The following is a 20,537-nucleotide window of genomic DNA, read 5'->3' on the forward strand; positions in this document are numbered from 1 at the left end:
ATACTTACCTTTCATACTTACCTTTTTAAGCGCCATTTTCACGGAGAATACATTTTTTCATCATTTTACTTAATACTAATTATGAAATTTGAATATACTTACCTGTTTCATACTTACCTCTTAAGAACTGCTGTGCCCCTCGAGCCTCATATTTTCAAAATCTAAAAGAAGAAATATAAAAATTTATTTTTTTATATATTATACAAATATATATAAAATATATACATATAGGAATTATACGAGATTACCTACCAATTCGAATAACGGGCTCCAAGTAATTCTCGAGCCGAAGATCGTTACGGTTCACGTAGAGCGCACGTAGAACTCGATCGCTAATGCAGATTGCTGCCATGTTAACCTCTACCTAAACAAAACGCTTACAGTTAATCAAGTGTGAAAAGGATTCGATACAATTTATCTCGATCGTTTTATCCCTATCTTACATCTAACTGACATTTTGTCTTCTACTTTTTACCCGAATACGCGTTTTTAGAACATCCTCTTTCAACGAATCTAAATTGTGCCCGTCAAATAATAGCCGGATGATCAGAAGACGATAGACTCGCGTACAACACGGTCAACCTCGGAATCGCGGAGGTAAACGGAGTCGAAGGGAATCGTGGAAACTCGTCGACCCTCTCGGCGCGTCCAACTTCTCCGTCAACGACGCCTTTGTTCCCCGACAAATCTCGCGCTTCCGCCAACAAGCTAGTAGCTAGGAGGAAACGAATCTCGAGCGGCGAGGGTGAGATCGCGTCCCACCAACCAACGCCATGTGTCCACAGCGATGAATCGCAAAACGTATAGACGCGGATATCGGCGGCGTTGTTTGCCTCTTCTCCTCCTATCGGGAAAAATGCGATGGAAAAATTTTTTGAAAAAAGTAATTGTAGATGTTCGGCCATGTTAATTTCGCGAACAGCTCGTCCGGAAGAACGTCACGTTCGACCTCGTTCCGACGAGTCCTCGCGATCACGTAGCAGGGAAAGCGTACATTTCGCGACGAAACGCGATCGTGTCGAGAATGCGGCCGATAATGTCCGAGCAGACATAGCGGACATCAACGAATTTCTAGCTTCGCTAATTGAATCTCGCTCGGACTCGAATGGGATCAAATTTTATCCGCGGTTTCTATAATTTTTTTCCTTTCTTCTTTTTTCTCACTCGAACAGAACTTCTCTTCTCCTCTCACACCTTCTTCCCAAGAAGATACAGGCAAATGGGATACGAAAATTGGTTTAGAGCGGGAATAAAAGCTAAACCTTTTCCGAAAGTTTTACCAACCCCGATCCAGTCCCCTCTCCGTTGCACACTTGAAGAAGATCGGAAACTTTTCCAAGTAATTTTAATCGAGAAAGCGCGAAAACGAAAAAAAAAAAAAGGTGCGTAAAGATAAAGAAATTCCAAAAACTCTTTTTCTCGATCGAGAAGAATCGAAGCGAAACGGGGAAAATCAACTCTATCAACCCAAACCAAAGATCTTTCACTTGCAATCGAACGGCATTCAGAACGGAATTCAGGGTTTCTTTTCGCTCTATTTAATTAATACGAGGGGAGAGCAAAGGGGATGGCTCGAGGGGTGGCCCTCTAACGAGGCTACTATCGTTCTTCCCTCCAAAGAGGTCTCTTCTCCACAACCTCTCTCTCTATCTCTCTCTCTCTCTCTCGTTCTTTCTCCCTCTGTCGGTCGCGGACGTTGGAATTACGCGACGCGGAGGAGTTTCCCCGACTGGAAACGAATAGCTTCTCGGCGAAGCTCACTCTCGTAGTTCCGCCACGGCACGGTGGAATAATTTCTGGAATTCGTTAATTGTAGTGTAGTCCGGAAAGTAGAGTCGGTTGCCAAGTGGAATCGTCCCGGCGGCATTGTCGGGCAGAAAGAAAGAGAGAGAGAGAGAGAGAGAGAGAATCTTCCGATTCGTCAATTAGCTCTCGAGGTCTCGATTCGAGGTTAAAAAGCGAATGAAAGCTGGTTTGGAGGGGAAGGCTGTTGACCCCCTCGTTTTAAATGGCCCCCGAGACACCGGATCCCCGATTCATCGAGCGGGCCAAATTGGCCGCTGTCGAGTTTTAAGAAGGGCAAATATTTCTCGTGGCGGGGTTGTTTGTCGATCGCGATATCCCTCGGCTTTCCTTCGCCTTTTTATTTTATCCTACCCTCCCCTCCGCGATTTTTCAACGACAGCGTGTCGCAACCTCCTCTCCTCGGGGAAAAAGGATAGAATTGCCGCGGCGGCGTCAAGTTGGCGACGGAACCCACTCTGAAACGCGATACCCGGCTTGTCATCCGCCGGATATCCTTGCATCCCCGCAATTTTTTGAAATCCGCAACGACAAATTTGAAAGGAACGAAGACTTACACCGTTAAACCCTCTTCTCTCCGTTTTTTCTCTACCCGAATTTAAGGAATTTTCAACGTCTTTCTCTTGGTTCGAGAGTAAACGATTACTTCGAATCATTATTCGAAACAGATTTGTTTTATCTGAAATTATTGCTCGAAAGTAATTCAATTTCGAAATTTTATCCACCCGCCGGATATCCCCGCAATTTTTTGAAATCCTCAACGACAAATTTGAAAGGAACGAAGACTTACACCGTTAAACCCTCTTCTCTCCGTTTTTTCTCTATCCGAATTTACCTCAAAATTTCTTTCTCTTGGTTCGAGATTTGTAATTTTACCTGAAATTATCACTCGAAAGTAATTCAATTTCGAAATTTGATCGATCGAGGTGATCATATCCCCGCGACTTTTAAAAAACTCTTCACGCCACGGTCTTTAATTCACGGTAAAAAAAAAGGAAAAAAAAAAAAAGAAAAAAGAACTCGAATAGAAAAAGATAAAAAACAACAAGGTTGAAATCCTCGAATCCCCGAGAGACCGCAGACCGGCCACACGCGCGATCCGATTTCCATCGCAAAAATTCTCCTCTCCTCGTCGATCGTCCGTCGATCGAAGATAGCGGGGAACCGTTTAATCGTTGGCTGAGCAAACAAAAACACGGCCGCCTGATTCCGTATGGATGAACGGTGGCGCGTTTAAGCCGTGTCGGATTAAAGGATCGAGAAGCTCGAGCAACTTCCGCTTCCCTCTTCGGATTTCCCCGCGAAAAAAACGCAGAGTAATATCTTTTGACGAGAAAGAGAGAGAGAGAGAGAAGAGAGAGAGAAGCCTCGTCCATCCATCGCCTCTGGGATAAAGTTGTCGCTTGTTGTTGGAAAATCACGGGAATCGTGAAGGAGAGGGGCAGAAGAGGCGCCGAGACGTCTCGACGCCGGTTTACCGCTGCTTTATCGGCGTCTTCTCGCTTCTCTCGTCACCGACCTTCTACTCTCCTCTCTCCTCTCCTATATTTCTCTCTATCGATCGTTTTTCGACGTGGTGGCCAGTCACGAGCCACTTTGCTCGAACCGTTTCCTAGCCAGACGCCGGATAAGCGAGCCGCCGATGGACCCTGCGTAGGAGGAATCTGAATTTTTCTCGCTCGTGGAAGGGGGAGAGATTCGCAAAGGAGATTGCATGGAAAGATAATAGATACTCGTTTCAAGGGTTGGTGATAGAAATGTTTGGAAAAAGGAAGGCCAAGTTCAAGGTTTAATCGTAAATGCACGAGTGTTGGAGCAGACTTGGTGCAAGTGTTGTACATTAATTCCAGGGAAAATACGCGACTGTTGGAGCCGTATTATTTTCCGCTACATCGACAAATCTGAAGGATATAGCCGCCATTTGGTTAAGGAATCTTGGAATCTCGTTCGAGAAGGAGGTTGGGTTGTTTATGGGATGTTTGCTCGTGTTATGGAAACTCGGAGGGAGAAATGTTTCGCCGGGTTGTTTGCAAATGGAACGGCGTATGAGATGGCGCGATCCGTCTCAACAATTCCATTTCCTTGGCGCCAAACCGTAGACATTAACGCGTTTCTACCAGGGAATAGAACTTCCGTCACAGTTGCACGCGATAATCGCCAGAGTGATTCGAATCCATCGATATCGTTTCTTGCCATTCCTGCTAATTTCGTTCGATCGATCATCTTAATTTTTCTTCCCGATCTTTACAAAAATTCCTCTCAATATATCAAATGAGCGAATCTGTGAACGAGACTCTTTCTTCCTCTAATCTCTTCACTTTTTCCTATTTTTAAAAATATCTCTTCGGATAGGATGGATAGGAATACAGGCAAAAAGTGTGGTGAAAGAGGCGAAGAATTTCATTGCTCGTTTCAAATACGATCTATCAGTGTAAAAGTTCTACAAATAAAATTATACAACACGGTTTATCGACAATATAACAGCAGTACTTTCCTCTTTCAGTTGACGATCCATAAAAGTTAGAATTTTAATTCTCTCTCTCTCTCTCTTTCGTCTCATCGATCCACATTTTAAATCGCATCATGGCGACAAAATAAATTTAAGAAGAATGTAGGAGAATTGGAAAAATGTTTCACGATACAGGAATATATCGTGGACGCCCTTAGAAGGTGCTCATCTGGAAAGGTGCAAGGCCACTGGAAAGTGGTCCAAGTATCAGCCCGGTGACCCAGAGGTTTCCGTTAAATTATACAGCGCGCTGACGCGGCGGTTTTCGCGCCGATAAGCATCGCCTCGTTACCAGCCATGCGCGTTCCCTCCACCCTTTTCTCCCTGTGGCCCACGCGCGAGATTAAAACACCTGCACCGAGGAGGGGCTCGAGAAATCGAGGACGACGACATCGAGGGTTGACGCGGAGCCCTCCCACGAGGGCCTCCGTATTTCATTTTCGAGAGGAAGCACAAGGAGGAGAAAATGAAAAGAGGGAGGATCCAAGGGTAATATTTCAAGTATAGGGGATCCCCCTCGACGACGATTAGTCGAATGATGGCATATCGTTCGAGAGATGTTTTCAGACGACGACCAACTTCTTCTTCGCTCCGGGAAAAGACGAATTTTCATTGCATCGCGCGCCTCTGATTGAAAGGTGAAATTGTTTGGAAAATATAAGTTTACACTTATTACTTACGATTTTTATTTATTGATTTAAGCTTATTTAAATTCTTGACTATCATTGACATAATCAGCAAATACATAAGTTTAGATCCCACTGGATTTTCAATATTGTTTATTGTACAGCATTGATCTAATAATAATTTAAACTCTAACATATAGTGGTAACTCTTGGCTATCCATTGACGTGATTTATCAATAGGTGCAAATATGAAAAATATAAGTTTGGATACTGGACTTGCAACATTATTTATTGTACATATAGCAGTGATTTAAGAACTCTAACATAAACTCTAACATTCATCAGATGTTAGATACAAATTCCATTGTTTGAATTGCACGTGGAAGCAAAGGGATGACCAGAAGCATCCTTAGGTCTATTGTATTGCTCTGCCGAGGAAACAAATCCAGGGATTATAAAACGTACGTAGAAACGTAGCGCAAAACTTAAAATTTTCCCATCACATGCAAGGGAACAGCGTAGAAGTTAAATCTGTATGTGATCTCTACGAGCCAAGGGAATAAAGATCTATTTGCGAAGGAACCGTGGCGAGTTCCTTCGAAGAGATGCTCGAAGGAAAGAACTACGATCCACCACTCGTTCCATGACGTTTATTTCCATATTCGAGTCGCCCTAAGGAAACGTTCGAGAAAAATCCCGTTGCTCCGTTATTTTCCTTCTCGAAATTATTCGAGAATCGTTCCCTTCTCCCTTCGGCGACGAAAGTGTCTTCGCCTCCTCCCCAGCTTGTCCGAATCGGGATATTTTCCCACCCCGTCTCCGACCCGTGGATGTCGAAATATAGTTTCACGACAAACCCGATTTCTTCCGTCTATCGGCTCGTCCCCCCTAATAAACCGTGGGAGGGGGAATTCTCGCGGGTTTACGCGGTCCAAGTGCGCCATTTCGATCCTCCGGATATACGCGGAGAGATCGAATCGAATCTCACGTTGCAACGTTGTAAAGAAGGATTCACGAACCGTGTAACGATTATTACGTCGAAATGCGGTTACTCCTGAAACAGATTTCTCCATGTATGAATAAAGTAAAGCCAACATCATCGTTTCTGGCGTGCTTTCAAAGGAGACGATGTTTTTTTACGAATTGTCGTAAAAATATCGCACGCCCGTGTAATTTTCTTATTACGCGACAAATATTTACCGAATACTGCCACTTTAAATTCGTAAAAATTCATCAAAAGTGTTGTTTCTGTTTATCACATTGCGCGTCACTTTTGCGCGTAGAAGAATCACATTTACATCTGCGGTTATAATTTTGTTCATCGTGGAATTACATTATAAAATCGAAATTACGATATTATGAATCGTTATCCGTTTTCCTTTTCCAATGAAAAGTGTTTCACAGTGAATTATCCCGATTGCAGGGCGTTCGGTTTTCCAAGAGCGTTGATCGGCGAGCACCAAGATGGCAGCTTTCGTGGCGAAGCAGATGGTCGGCAACAAGCTGAACGCGGTTAAAGGTGAGTTTTGTATTTTCTCGGCAATATCCCGTTTCGTCATTCGCTCCGTAGAAAATTTTCCTGTCGCCCCAATTTCCACGAGCGACCAATTATTAGCAATCATCGATCCTCGAGTTTTCGCGGAAAGATCGCTTTTCAACCGTTTCGAAAGCGCTTTCACCGAGTAGCCGGCCCGATAAAAGGCGGAACAGAGGAGGAGAGATCGGGTATCGATTGCTATTGCTGCGTAACGGGGCCGAATGCAATTACAGTCCGCAGACTGACAGCCAATTTACTAATTTACGTGGCGCGGAAATCGTTGATCTCCGTTTAACGCGACCAAGAAACCGAATTAACCGAAGACCCGCTCCACTCTCTAAAGCGATAAATACGTTTCGTCGGTGTAGTAGAATAAAGCTTCCTTTTTTTTCTTTTTCACTGCTTCTCGTCGAAAATAAAACTGTTCGACGGAAACTGTTGCCAAAATTCGCGTGCTTCGAAGAGAAGGAACGACGAATTTGCTATTCTCTTTATCTCTTCGAGTAATAACTTTTCACAATTTTCGATTGTTTAAAAATCTGGCGTTTTCACGCTCGAAAACTAAATAATCTTGGGACGATGAAATTCTCTTTGTTTCCTCATTACACTCGGATGGCAATTTCGTTCCAAAAATGAATTCACTTCCCGCGAAGAGTGTATCAAAGTTAGAAAGGAAGAAAATTCATATATATATACGCACGAACGAAGTTTCAAGAGAGGATGGATGATAAACGCGGGAAAGATGAACAGGGACGAGTGTTGTACAGCCATCCGATGGTGATCGCTAGGATATTAGCTTGATCGACCAAGCCTTCGAAAGTTTTCCCCGATATAAAGCAGCAAATATCGACGAGCACCGATCGTGACGAATTAATGGCGCGAACGTGAGACCGGGAGTTTCATCGTGTCTTAATATATTTCTTCGGGCGGCATCAGTCTCTCGCCGCGGTAATTTAACACGCGAATTAAGATTGATCGCCAGGCACGGAACAGGAAGGAAGGAAGGAAGGAAGGAAGAAAGCATTAGATCAAATGACGAAGCACCGGTGGGCTCCCCGTGGACGAGCAGAGAAAAAGAAAGGAACGCCGCTTATTTCATTTTTACCGCATCGATCCGAAAGAAATCCTCGTCTTTCTTGACTTTACGAAAATAGAAACCGGCTCCATATTTTCGATTAATAATCCCAGTTAGAAGTTTGGCTCGGTCACGCTCGAGGAGAGATAGATAGACAGCTGCGGCATCCCATACTTTCGTTCCATTTTCACGGGCCGTATCGAATCGCGAGATTAAAGGGAACGAGCACAGAGCGGACAGGGGGGCGGATTGATTAAAACCCATCGTCGAGGGTCATCCAAGGGGTTCTCTAAAACTCGGAGATGCGTCGATCGATCGTATCGTTCCTGCGGGTAAACTGCGTTATCCAACGGTTGGATAATCGCTCGCAACTAGCCACCTCCAACTCGAAATCGAATCGAATAAAGTGTGCGGTAATTGGTTCGTTTTTCGATCGAAGATAGATACACTTTTCCCTTCTCTCAAGCATCCTCGTGCATCTCTCCTCCTTTAGATTCGATACTTTTTCAAATGTATCCGTGTAATAATCTTTCTTCACCCCTCCTCCCGCCCTCCCTTATCGTATTTAATATCCTAGCGAACGAGGCAGCATCAAAGAACGACGAAAATTGAAAAGATCCAGGTCTATGATCTTTCCTCGAGCTTCGAATCCCTCTCTCCCTGCACCAAGGTAAGTCTTGGAGGGGAAGTTCGTTACTTGGGGAGGGGAGGGGGATGATCCTCCGCGGAAAATAACGAATTCCACGGTTTGCCCTTAATTTTCCGCGGATTTTCCGCTTTGGGCAGCTTGGAAAACGCCATTTGGCGAACGGGGCGGGCTTAATCATTGTTATTCGAGTTTAGAATTACAAGTTGGCTAGTTAGAGCGGGAATTGAAGAGGAGGCAACCCGCCTAGGCCGAGGGCCGACGCGTCGCCGGCTGGCTTGTCGGCTTTGCTGCCAGCTTGAACGATGGCCCGCAATAAAACTTGTGTCATTAAGGGAAAGTTTCAGCCCGGCCGCGAGCCGAGGAGGAGGAGGAGGAGGAGACCGTATCGCGAGGAATCCGTAATGGGAAACCTTCGTCAACCGAACCTCGACCTCGAATCTTTCTTCTTCGTGGCCGACCTTAACTCGAAGCGATCGATCAATCCATCCGTCCAACTCTTGCCACTCTTCCTCCTCCTCCTCCTCCTCCATTCCTTTGGATATCGCGAACTCTTTGACAATCGCAAGAATCTTGTGTATACAGCAACGCGCTACCAGTTTCGTATATTCTGTTATTCCTCAACGAGGTTTTTAATATCGCATCCCATGTCGATGCTGCCGATTCGTCTCTTCGCTTGTTCCATATTATTGCGTAGTTTTTTCCATGTTGTTATATTAGTTTTATGTATTACTTTACAAGTTGTTGTTAATTCTTTTTTAAATCGTAAAATTATATTCCCATACCATTTCGCAAACAATTCCTTTTAACGTCGCCGTTTTCTTCTCGAACTCTTTCACATTTTCGTACGTACACGTTTGAATTTTATTTTACGTTACCGTTACTTTTGTATTATTATTTTACAAGAAAATTATTTTTCACCATCTTCCGTTTCTTATTGATAATTATATATCGTCGTTTTGCAAGCACTTTTTTCCTCTCAACATCGTCGTTTCGCTTCCCGATACGAATTTTTCTTTTACATCCCCATCATGCACGTGCCATCAATTGCAAAGACGTTTGAATATTACTTCACGAGAACTTTCTTTATCGATACGGCTCCTTATACGCTACTTCTTTTTTACATCTCTTATTGTTAATTCGTTTCCTCCTCCTCCTCCTCCTCCTCTTCTTCTGTTATTCGTTCTGCTTGCTCTGCTCACAATGCCGATCCTTCCTACGTTATTTTCCCTAAAGACCTTTTGTAACGTCGTCGCCCTCGATATTTTTTACGTCTTCTTCTCAAGATCGTTTCTCTACTCTCCTATTACGTACTATATACAACGTCGATTGCAAAAAATTTCTTTTACAAAATCATTTCCCAACGTTTTCAAATTTCAATCAGCTGTTTTATTCTTCTGCTCGCATAGCTATGATCCTCCCCCTCCCCCCTCCCCCTCATTCTCGTCGAAAGGAAAGGATCCAAAAAAAAAAAAAAAAAAAAGAAAAAAAAAGGTAAAGTTTACGCGAGAAACATTGGGATTCTTTCGAATTCCCGATAATCGCTTCCCTCGCCAATTATCACGATGGTTTGTCCATCGCGATGTAGAGCAAGAGGAATCGAGAAAGAGGGAGGGAGGGAGGGAGGGAGGTCGGAAGTTTCCAAGTGGCGGAAACCCTCGGCGGTTTGTTCGGGGGGTGGGTTTAACGGGAAATGCGGTGGGAAACTTTCGTCAAGCTTCAAAGAGTGGACGAATCGAATGGCAATTAGTTTTCGTATGACCTGAATATAGAGAATGGAACGTGTGTGTGCGTGCGTGTGAAAGAACAGAGACGGGATGAAAAAGAGACGTTCGGGTAGAAAAGGGATGATCGGGTATCATCGAAAACGACAGAGAGAGAGAGAGAGGTGATGAGGTTGCAGAAGAAATGTTGGAAAGAAAAGAGGGATGAAGAAGGAGATAGGTGAGAGATTATAGGGGCGAGTGTATCGAGAAGAGGAGAAAAAGAAAAAAAAAGTAAGGAAAGAATGACGAGCGATGAACGAAGGTTGAACGTGGTGGTGGAGAGGGGAGACCACGAAGATTCACCGGTGACACATATAAATACCGAGTTGGCCTCCTTTCACACCCCCTCCCCTCCTCCGGATACCGGAGCATCCAAACTGCAGTTTTTCCTCGGTCACTCGGTTAATTGAAATCCCGTGGATCGATCGACCGCGACCTACGCCACTGTGCGGTTCCACTGTTCCGAAGTCAACCGAATGGCTTTTGGTCTTCGACGACAGGGGCATGCCTTCTCTTCCATATTCTCTCTCTCTCTCTCTCTCTCTCTCTATATATATATATATATATGTATATATATAAAATATACGTTCCTCCAAATGCATTTTTCCCACTGAATTGACAAAGGTCGCGCGGATAACTCTTTTTTTTTTTTTTTTTTTTTTTTTTATGTTTTTATTTCAATCGTTTGGATTGTTTCGAACGTATCTCGGGGACGACGAATTGGAAATTCGAATAGCTCTCGTAGATTATTGCTAAAATTTTATACTTTTTCTTCCGGATTTTTCTGATTCCGTATAACAATTTGTTGTAAAAGTCGCACGATTTTGTATAATGTGCATGTACTTGCTTTATTCGAATTGCTCCAATATTCCATATTGGATACGTGTATGAATGGAGATGCGAGTCGCAAATATCTCTACTTTCTCGATCCACAAATTCGATCTCACGGATCATTACAACGTGTGTAATCTTGAATTTCTATATAACTCTATCGTTTCTTCTTTCCCGACAAGGTGATAATAACTTTTACTTTACTTTAAAAGTCGTGCGATAAAGTAACAACAACAACAACAACAACAACAACAATAATAATAATAACGGAAGTAAATCTGAAATCGAAATTCTACAATTTCCACTCTTACATTTTTATACCGATGATCCTTGCTTTACGGAATAGAAGAGAAAAGAAATAGACGAAATGCGATAGAAACTCGTAGAAATGTCGCGCTATTCTCGCTTCCTCGGAATGGAAATATCCGCGGCCGGAAAATTTGACGTTTCTCACAGTGAAATCTCCCATATTTCACAGTGTTCCTTGTCTTCCTGGATCCGATTCGAAGGAGGCGGGATAATCCTATCCGCGACGGATTTATTCGGCGATACGATTCCACTCGAGACCCCAACCCTCGATATTCGAAACGGCAAACACCTATCGACTATTAACCGCAAATTATGCTGAATCGAAACCCGATTTAGCTGCGTACGTATGCATCTATGTACGTACGTACACGTGCCGTTTGAGAAATTGAATTCCTCCAATCCCTGCGCCCGACTCTTCCTCCATTTTACATGCAAGTTAAAAGACACGATGAAATAAATTTCAAATATTTCGAGGAATAGAAAAAGAAAAATATCCGGATACGATATTTTCAAAGAATAATTCCATCTTCGTGTGCGTTTCTCCTTCGATTTTACTCGTAAATTAAAAGGGACGCGAAATGAAATAAAACTGAAATATTTCTGTGGAAGAATAAAAGGAGGTATTACACGAATATATATTTTTTTTAAAGGACAAATAAATCGCGAAATAATTATAATTAGGCAAAGAGAGGAAGGGAGAAACGCGGTTGAGCGATGGCACGCGTTGTACGGATACGAAGATAATTATGTCCAGTATCATAAATCATGGCAAATGGTATGCAAATGGCGGGGAATTGTTTCGCGCATAGCGGCTCCTCATTATCGATGATTCGTTCGCCATGTTAATGCTCCCCGCCCGCTTAAATTTTCCTAAATTATCGCGTTCATCTTATCCCTCTCGTCGTAACAATAAATATTCGAATTCGACGAACATGGATGCAGATACGGAGTGGCAAAACGTTTCTCTCGATTTATCGAAAGCGAAGTAGCTCGAAGTAGTTGAAGATTAAATAATATTTATGCTCACGGTGTACGACTATTCACGCGTGTGCTCGAGAGGCAAGTCCGGCTAATGGGGCTCAAAGGATTTGCGAGGGGATTAAACCGAGCATCGCTTTCTTCCGTCCGCTTATTTCTCCTTTCTTTCCACGGTTTTCGAAAAAAAAAAAAAAAATCTGAAAAATTGAAAACTGTCCTGAACTTTCGAAATTTTATCGAGATTGACCGCCGTTACTATGTCGAAACACGCGAAACAAATTTGTCCGAATTTCTGTAAAGAACTTCGCCTTAATCGTCTAATCTCAGAATTCTTAATTTCGAAAATTAATTTTTAACAACAACGATTCAAGATCGCAATTATCCACTTTGAAACATCTTGAATCTTTAACCCGGGAAATTTGTATACAAAATCCCAAAGCGTCCAATTCGAAACTTCTTCTCGAAATAAGAGATAATTAATTAACGGGCCGATAAATTAGATAATCGTCGCGTGTTCCATCTGGGCGAGCGCGATGCCGTTGCATCAATTATCTGGCCGTATCCGGTGGCGCATCTGGGCCGGGGGCAGAGGTTGAATATGGCGGATCCGTGCTGCGGTCGGAATTGGCCAGGGCGTAGTTGCCGATGCTGGTCGACCGATGTGGTTCGGAAACGCCTCGTAGAATGATCGCTTCCACCTCCTCCTCCTCTGATTTAAACAAACTCCCGCATTCTACTCTATTTACGATGCGCCCCTACGTGCCCCTCCCCTTTTTCCACGGAGTTTTACCATCCAAAGAGCGGAAAACGAGAGCTCGGCCGACTTCTCTTTCCAATTATTCCCGTTACCATTTCTTTCTTTTCTTTCTTTCTATTCGTGTTCTTTCTATCTCGATGATAAACGGATCTCGAAGTCGGGTGAAAATTAACCTTCGATTCGTCGATTGTTTAAGGAAGGTCGATTTTAAAATTGGAGAATTAAAAAGTAGAATAATTAAAGCGACGAGAGAAGGATGAAAGATTAAATTCCTTCGGGAATAATTAATTGGACGAATTTAAACGAAAAATTTATTATTATTAAATCATATAATGGTAGTTAAATAATTCGTTTATTATTAATAGTGATAATTGATTCAACAAGGATTCGATGTCATCAATTTCGACGAAATTAAATTGTTCGAAGGTGACGAAAAAAGTCAACTTTAAATCGAAATGATTTCGAATTATTTTTCCACGAGGCAAGGGCCTCGAACACCCTGTACAAAGCCGTAGATCGTTTTGGAAAGCATTGCATTGGTGTCAGCGGCAGGGTGACAGCGACGTCGGTGATGGCTCGTTGAAATGCCTGGGCCGGCCCTCAAATAAATCACGAGGCGCATAATTAATTGGGACGATTGTTTGTCGCGCGGTATCGATGAACAGGGATGACACGCGCGCTTAACCCCCTCCGATATTCCATTCCCGATATACTCGATTCCCCTCCACGAATAAATAATATTTAATAACGATCGATAAATAACGAATATCCTCGAGGCGAATCCAAAAGTCTGATCGATTTCCCCAAGAATAAATCTCCATGTGGAGATCGTAAATTGCCACGAGCATCTATTTTATCCGCGGGAATAAAGGATTTAGACTTCTAACTCCGGTAATCTCTTCTCCGGAGAGATCTTATTTGCATAGAAATAAAATTTTCATATCTAAGGGATACAATCGTAATGCAAATTAAATTTTTGTAAAAGGCGCTTTCATTTCCTCTCTCAAATATACTTTTTTCCCTTAAATATATATATATATAAAAATCCTTTATGGAAAAAGTTTAAAAGTTTAAACAACACTTTTACGCAAACTCTTATAGATTCGCTCTACTCTCGTAAGATTCGAACAGTTGCTTCGATGTAGTTGCTTCAATCCTTATCCCTCTTACTCATCTTCCACGCACCATCATCGTCCACATCATTGTCTCGTTTAATCACTGGAAAACGAAAAAAAAAAAAAAAAAAAAAAAACGCGATCCGCGAAACCGCGAGACCAATTTGAAAATTAGTTTCGAGAGGGGTGGATGGGGTTTCGATGGGGCGCGTGACGCGAACGATCCGCGGCGAGTTATTAAATTAACCCGGTGACGGGTGCGCAAAACGGTGCGGAATAATTAAACGTCAGTCACCGGGGGTCGGTAAATCATCGGGCAAATATAAAACAAACGGAAGCCAAGTGGCTGGTAAACGCGTATACGCAAATCGACCACGGCTTTCACCGCGATCCTCTCTGCGCGCGTATGTGTGCGCGTTTTCTCATTCGTTCTGGATGGCCTTCCTGCCGATTCTGAACGAGACACGGGGCAAACGTTGGCTGGAAGACGAATATAATCGTGCAACATTTATTTCCACGCGGATCGTTGGATTCTTTCCTCTCCTCTTTTATCAATCTCTATCGATATTTTAATCTTGGCTCCCTTCGTATCGAGCAAGCTATGGGCACTCAACTCGAGGATCCAATTCCCGATATCACCTATTCCCGACAAGTGTAACAATCTCTTTTTCGATGCTATAACCTACTCCTATAAGTGGATATTACGCTCCCTTTTTATTTCACTTTCCCCCTCCCCTACACTCGACAAATATTATATACAAGGATTCTATTCCGACAGACCATTTTTTACAGACCCACCAGAATAGAATTTCAATCCGCCGTTATTCCACAAGTGCACATATTTTTACCGTTCTTTCTCCCTCCCCATTCACCCTCCAATTTTCCTTTCCTTCCTCGTTCAATTAAACGGAATAAAAGAAATGGCGAACACTGGTCGTCTAGACCGGCCGTTTTCCATAAACGCGTAAATTTCGATCCCGATTTTTCGATCCGTAAGAGAATTATTTTTTCCTTCCGCGGCGGAGGGCGGGCGAGAAAAATCGTGGGCGAAATAATTCTCGGGGGTCGGCCATTGTGCACCCGTGACCCTTATCTCGGGATTGTGCCGCGTTAAATAAGAACAAAAGCGCGGCTTTTGTGTCTGGCCCGCTTTATGCCACCGCTCTCTCTCTCTCTCTCTCTCTCTCTCTCTCTCTCTCTCGCCGAGAAATTCTGAATTAATCACGCGGATACTCCATTTGCGCGGTTTCTCGTCGCCGAGAATTCCCAAGGACGTTTCGAGAGTCTCTCTCTCTATCTTATTTCTCTCCTTATTTCCCCCCTTCCCCAAGAGTAATTAGACGGGTTTATGTTCAATTACGACTGTCGCGAGGAAACGAACACCGCCCTCTCCACCTCGTCCGATCGTTTGTCTGGCAATTAGAGCCACGCTTGTTATCGCTTCTTAATTCGTGCAAGTCTTCTTAATTCGTTCTTCCGTTATCTCCTTCCGTTGTTGTCTCTTTCACGCGACTCGAGAAAGATTGAAGGGTTGTCGGACGATCCAATTTCGCGTAGACGACAATGAATTATTGCGTAATTATCGAGTCGAAATATTTATCGTAAATTTTATTTGAACGAAAAAAATATTAGATTTGCGAAGGTTGGGAAAAATTAGCATCGAATCAAACGATAGTGATACGACTCCCTCAATCCATATTCTTATTCTTCGCTGCATCCAACGATTACGGGGAAGAATATTTTCAACAACAAACAGTCTACTATTTCCATTATTAATATTCAATTCAATTGCTCGAATCTTCTGCAATTGGACGAATTTTTCAAATTCTTCCCATACCGATTCTATGATTCTATGAAAATCCTACCGTTATACCATTATACGACCCGTAAGGATATAATAACCCACCGATAAAAGAGAAAGCCACGATCGTATTTCGCGCCAACAATCGTTATTTTAACCCAACGAACGAAAGCGTCTCATCTCGTAGAAGAAGGAAAAAAAAGAAAATCCTCCCTCGAAATTCTTGCTTCTCAACTCACCCACCCCTTCGTTCTTCCTCCCTTCCCCTGCGAGGAGGGAGAGAGGGGCGAGAGAGAGAGAGAGAGAGAGAAGTGACCCACGCTCTTCTCGCCTAAAAAAAAAAAAAAGAAAAAAATTACATACGTACGTTCGCCGTAATTTCGTATCCATTTAACCAGAGAGATTGCCCCGAAAATTACGCTCGTCCCCGGAATATATATACGACGCGAATTAATTCTTCCGCTCGAGCTGCGAACGCGACTGTCAATTCAGCGCTGGTGGTTTAAACGGAGAAAATTTCCACCCGATTCCGACCGGGCCGGAATCGATGAATTAGAATCGATTTCCGCGGCTAAAATTGACGGTGGATTAGCGTAATCTAGCCAAAATCGACACCCCCCCCCCCCTCCCCGCGGAAATTATTAATTAATAATATATGCACCGACGACGACGAGTGATCCGTGTCTTCGCTCGCCGGTAATCTATCCGAAATTAATTGAACACCGATAATCAACAGGAGGAGAAAGGGGGGATTACGGGCTTCGAATAATCCTGCACGCGTTATCGTAGTTATATTCGTCGTCTATCTTGCTGCATATCGAGCATATTACGTTTCCTTTCCCCTTTTTCGCGATTACAATCTTACTTTCCCGAACGACGATCAAACGTTTTGACGCGTGCCGAATGGATTACACGTAAAGGATCTGGAATGGAATGCACGAGAATCGAAGAAGAGTCATTCGAGGTGACTCACGTTTATTGACATGTGAGAAGGGAGAATGGAAGAGAATATAGAAAATATATGATAGTTCGGGTTCCTTTCTCTCGATCTACGTGTAAAAATTCGAAAATATACAAAATATGTTCGAGATGAGTAATTGCTATCGAACGATGAACGTCATTTACAATTCGTCCAATTCTTTGATCCCCTGGAAACTCTACGTCGATTCCACGTCACGAATTTGGCCGCCAAATGAACAGTTTGATCGAAGATGGAAGATGCCGAGGAGGAGGAAACCTCTCCTCTCGGGAATTTCTCGGGAAATTTGACTCGAGTGGCCCTTTTTAAAACTATCCAACGGAAGGATGGATCTCTTCTACGCTCGCGGGGAATTTTTCGGCCGCGTTTCGTAAACGCGGCTCGTTTATCTTGCGACTTTAATTTCGGCGAAACGCGACACACCCGCTGCGGATATTGCCGTCGCCAAGACGGAACCGGGGAAATAAAACGTTGCAGGTTTCCCCATTTATAAAAATCCACGATTTCAAACGGATCGCTCCCCCGTGACCCGCCAAAATTTTTTTCCTCGGATTCTTCCATCTTCTCCGTCTAATTTCGCCACTCGCCAAGGACGAAATAATTTATTCTTCGCAAATCTTCGTGATTAAAAACACATCCGATCCTTCCGTAATCGTATCGAGATTATGTCATCGAGAAAATATTAAGGACGCGCTGCTTTGTAGATAAATCATCGATAAGTAGATGCGATACGATCGTTGAAAAATTATATCCTTCAAAGCGAATGCGTTCTTCGAAACTAATACAAAAATCAGAAAAATGTGTATCAAAATATCAACATTCGTGCGTTGAATATCTTGAATTACTTAACTTGTAATTTGATTGGACCGCGAATATGCAAACTGTCGATCGATACTTCCATCGAAATCGTGTTTTCAGAGAGTCATCTTCCAACAGACTTCCAACTATTCGAGAGAGAAAAAGAAAGAGGAGACTTTCAAGTCGAGTCATCGACGGTGACACGAACAACGATCGTATTTATGTTTTTATCCTCCGAGTCGCGTCGCATTGGATGAACGGAGGAAAGGGAGGAGCGACGTATAGATCCGCAAAGGTCTCACGGTGGAAGGAAGCGTGTTTCGCGATATTTAATTAAATGGACGGCCCGTGCGGGTAGAAAGTTTGCCTCGATAGTTGGGAACAGTTGGCAATCGCGTTTACCATCGGATGTTTCGCGGACACGGACAATCCACGTGGCCGTTTCCCAGCGTAGGAACGCCGCAACTAATTCCATTCGCCGATGGTATTAACCGATTGATTTTCCCGAAAATGAAGGAAATTCCACGCTTCTTGCCTTCGAGGATACGTGACTCCCCTTCGAGGAGAGAAAAGTTGTCTACGTGACTCCTTTCATATTCCGATGAAAATCGGAACATTCTGATCACAATGGAAATGTACACGATGATTAAAGTCCAAATTGAATGATTTTGAATATTGCGGTGCCTGAATTTGAATTACTCCAACGACCATTTATCGCAGAATCGTAGAAATCGTTTATGTCACGAGTTTCTAAATCTGAATTCTATTTTATTCCAAGCGATCCGATCTTGGTTTTCCCTCCGAACATTATTTTCCGTGAAAATGCAAATTAAGAGGAGGAGGCGAGAGAAATGGACCGGTCGCAAGGCGTTAAACGTGAAGTGGCCATTGCTGCTATATCTGCGTTTAGCTCGAGGAAAGTTGGAAAGCGTAAATTTTGAAAATAGCTGTTGAAAATAAAATCCAGGCTGTCTGACCGCAAGTTTTGGCTCAGCGATGGGCAAAATTTAATAGTCCAAGTTACGAATAAAGTTACCTCGATAATTTATTGTTCAAAATAATAATAATATATTATATTGGTTAAAATTACTTCGATAATTTATCGTTCAAAACACGTATGAAAAGTTAATCGAGCATACTAATAACTAATCACTCATAAGTAACTTTATTCGAGATTTTTAACGACTCGACGCTCAACTCTTTCAACAGGATAATTCTCTCATTCTTATCGGTTTCTGTCACGCGATGATCCAAAATTCTTCCTCCATCTCCAATATTTCTAACATTCAGAAACCAGCGTACCACGATTCTCTCACCTATGAACTTGGAAACCAAGTTCCAAGCGGCCAAACTACCAAGTTATCTAGTCTAGGTGGCTCTATCTCTGTCTACAAGAATTTCGCTCTTACCTCGGCTGAACTCCTCCAGAGAAATCTATTCCAAAGTAGCTCGGATATCTGAGCGCGCCACCACCGCCCAAAGACTCGATCCTCCCCGCGGAGGAACTCTTTCCACTTCTAAGAGAATCCTTGCTCGTGTATCCTGCTGCACTTCTCCATCTTCCTCGATGGCCCCCGTTACTTGCTCGCGGTACTTAACTCTGGAAACGCGTCACCGCGTGCTCGAGACGGGGCACGGAAGCTGTTGAACCCGTGTTTGCTGAAAGCAACCCGTAAAAACCGAGGAATGCAGGTCGGTCGGACTTATCCCGTCCTCGCAGATATCTCACAGTTGTATATATATATATATCTCGAGTCGAGTTTCCACGCTGACACTCCATCGTGTCCATTTCTCTCCTCTCGAGCTCTCCTGGAAATCCTTTTGCCCGGCATTGTCCGCAAAAACGTTATCCACCAAGGTTTAGGTTTCGGGAGAAGGATTCTCGACCAATTTTCCTCTAACACACCGTTTCCCAACACTTCGTTTCGAGTGAATTTTAACTCGAAACGAAGAAGAAACGAATCGAATGGTTGATCTATTTTGGAAATTACCTCGTTCGCCGATTTTTATCTATTTTTCAAATTCTTATTTCAAATTTTTTTGTCCCGTTGCTTTTATCTCTTTATTAGCCTCGTCTCTCTCTCTCTCTCTGCAAAGTTTCACTTGGACCCGGTTGATAATCGTTGCCCCCCCCCCCGCCCTCCTTTTTATCGCATTTTTTCGCCGACTCGAAAGTTTCCTCGAACGTCTGCTTTTTCCTCTCATCTCATTATTCTTTCCCTCTTCTTCCCGCCTCCACCTTTTTCGCCCACCAATCCTTTTAATCCTTCGAACTCGAATTCCTTGAGCATAACTCGACACCAATTTTGATTCCCGTCGAGTTACGTCCCAATTTACGACCAGGAAAGAATTATTTAAATTCTCGAATTAGAAATAACGAACGATCATTGGATTAAATTGGAAATTGGAAAGGGAATTAGAAAATTCTGTGGGAGAGAAATATGGAACGGGACATGTTCGAAGATCGAAGGAAGAGTTACAGGCGAAGCCGAGCTCGAGTATAAATTCGAACTGCCAGCTCGAATCGAGTTTGTCGCGACAAACAGCGACCAGCCCTTTGTACCGTCATCCTTGTGACTCGTTCGCGAGATAAGTTGGTCGACGATGCGTGAAACTGGTCCACCGTTTGTCCATCCTTTCGCTTCCTTCCCTTTCCCTCCCTCCCTTCCGAGGAAATCTCACGGACGCAACTTCTTCCCGTCTCTTCTTCCTCGAACGGAGAATCGAACACGCTCAACCTTTCCTCTTTCGAGAATCCTGAAGGAAAACCGAGACCGAGTTCTCGAAGGGAGTTCTCTTCCGCCTGTTCCTTCGGGATTTTCGATCGTTTTCTCCTCTCTGAACAGGGGATCGGTTGAACATTTAGAAAGGTGAATGAATAAATTTTCGAAATTATCAGTCACGCGTGAAGGAGGAGGAGGAGGAGGAGGAGCGGTGGTGGCCACGTTGTTGAAATATCGCCGATCAAACAACAACGTTTGAAGCTTGAATTTCATCAATTCGTTTT

General features: G+C 43.3%; 1 protein-coding gene across 1 annotated transcript in view; it reads left to right on the forward strand.

Annotated features, from left to right (window-relative positions):
• cpx (synaptic transmission protein complexin) overlaps positions 1-20,537 on the forward strand; it is a 218,841-nt gene that overhangs the window by 77,019 nt on the left and 121,285 nt on the right. The window contains exon 2 of the mRNA XM_003696075.4: positions 6,362-6,457. Coding sequence (XP_003696123.1) covers positions 6,403-6,457 — 55 coding nt within the window. The 5' untranslated portion in view covers positions 6,362-6,402. The remainder of the gene's footprint in view (positions 1-6,361; positions 6,458-20,537) is intronic.

This window comes from Apis florea, unplaced genomic scaffold (genome assembly GCF_048593485.1).
Source record: "Apis florea isolate Af1SG1 unplaced genomic scaffold, ASM4859348v1 contig_2272_pilon, whole genome shotgun sequence".
Taxonomy (NCBI): Eukaryota; Metazoa; Arthropoda; class Insecta; order Hymenoptera; family Apidae; genus Apis; species Apis florea.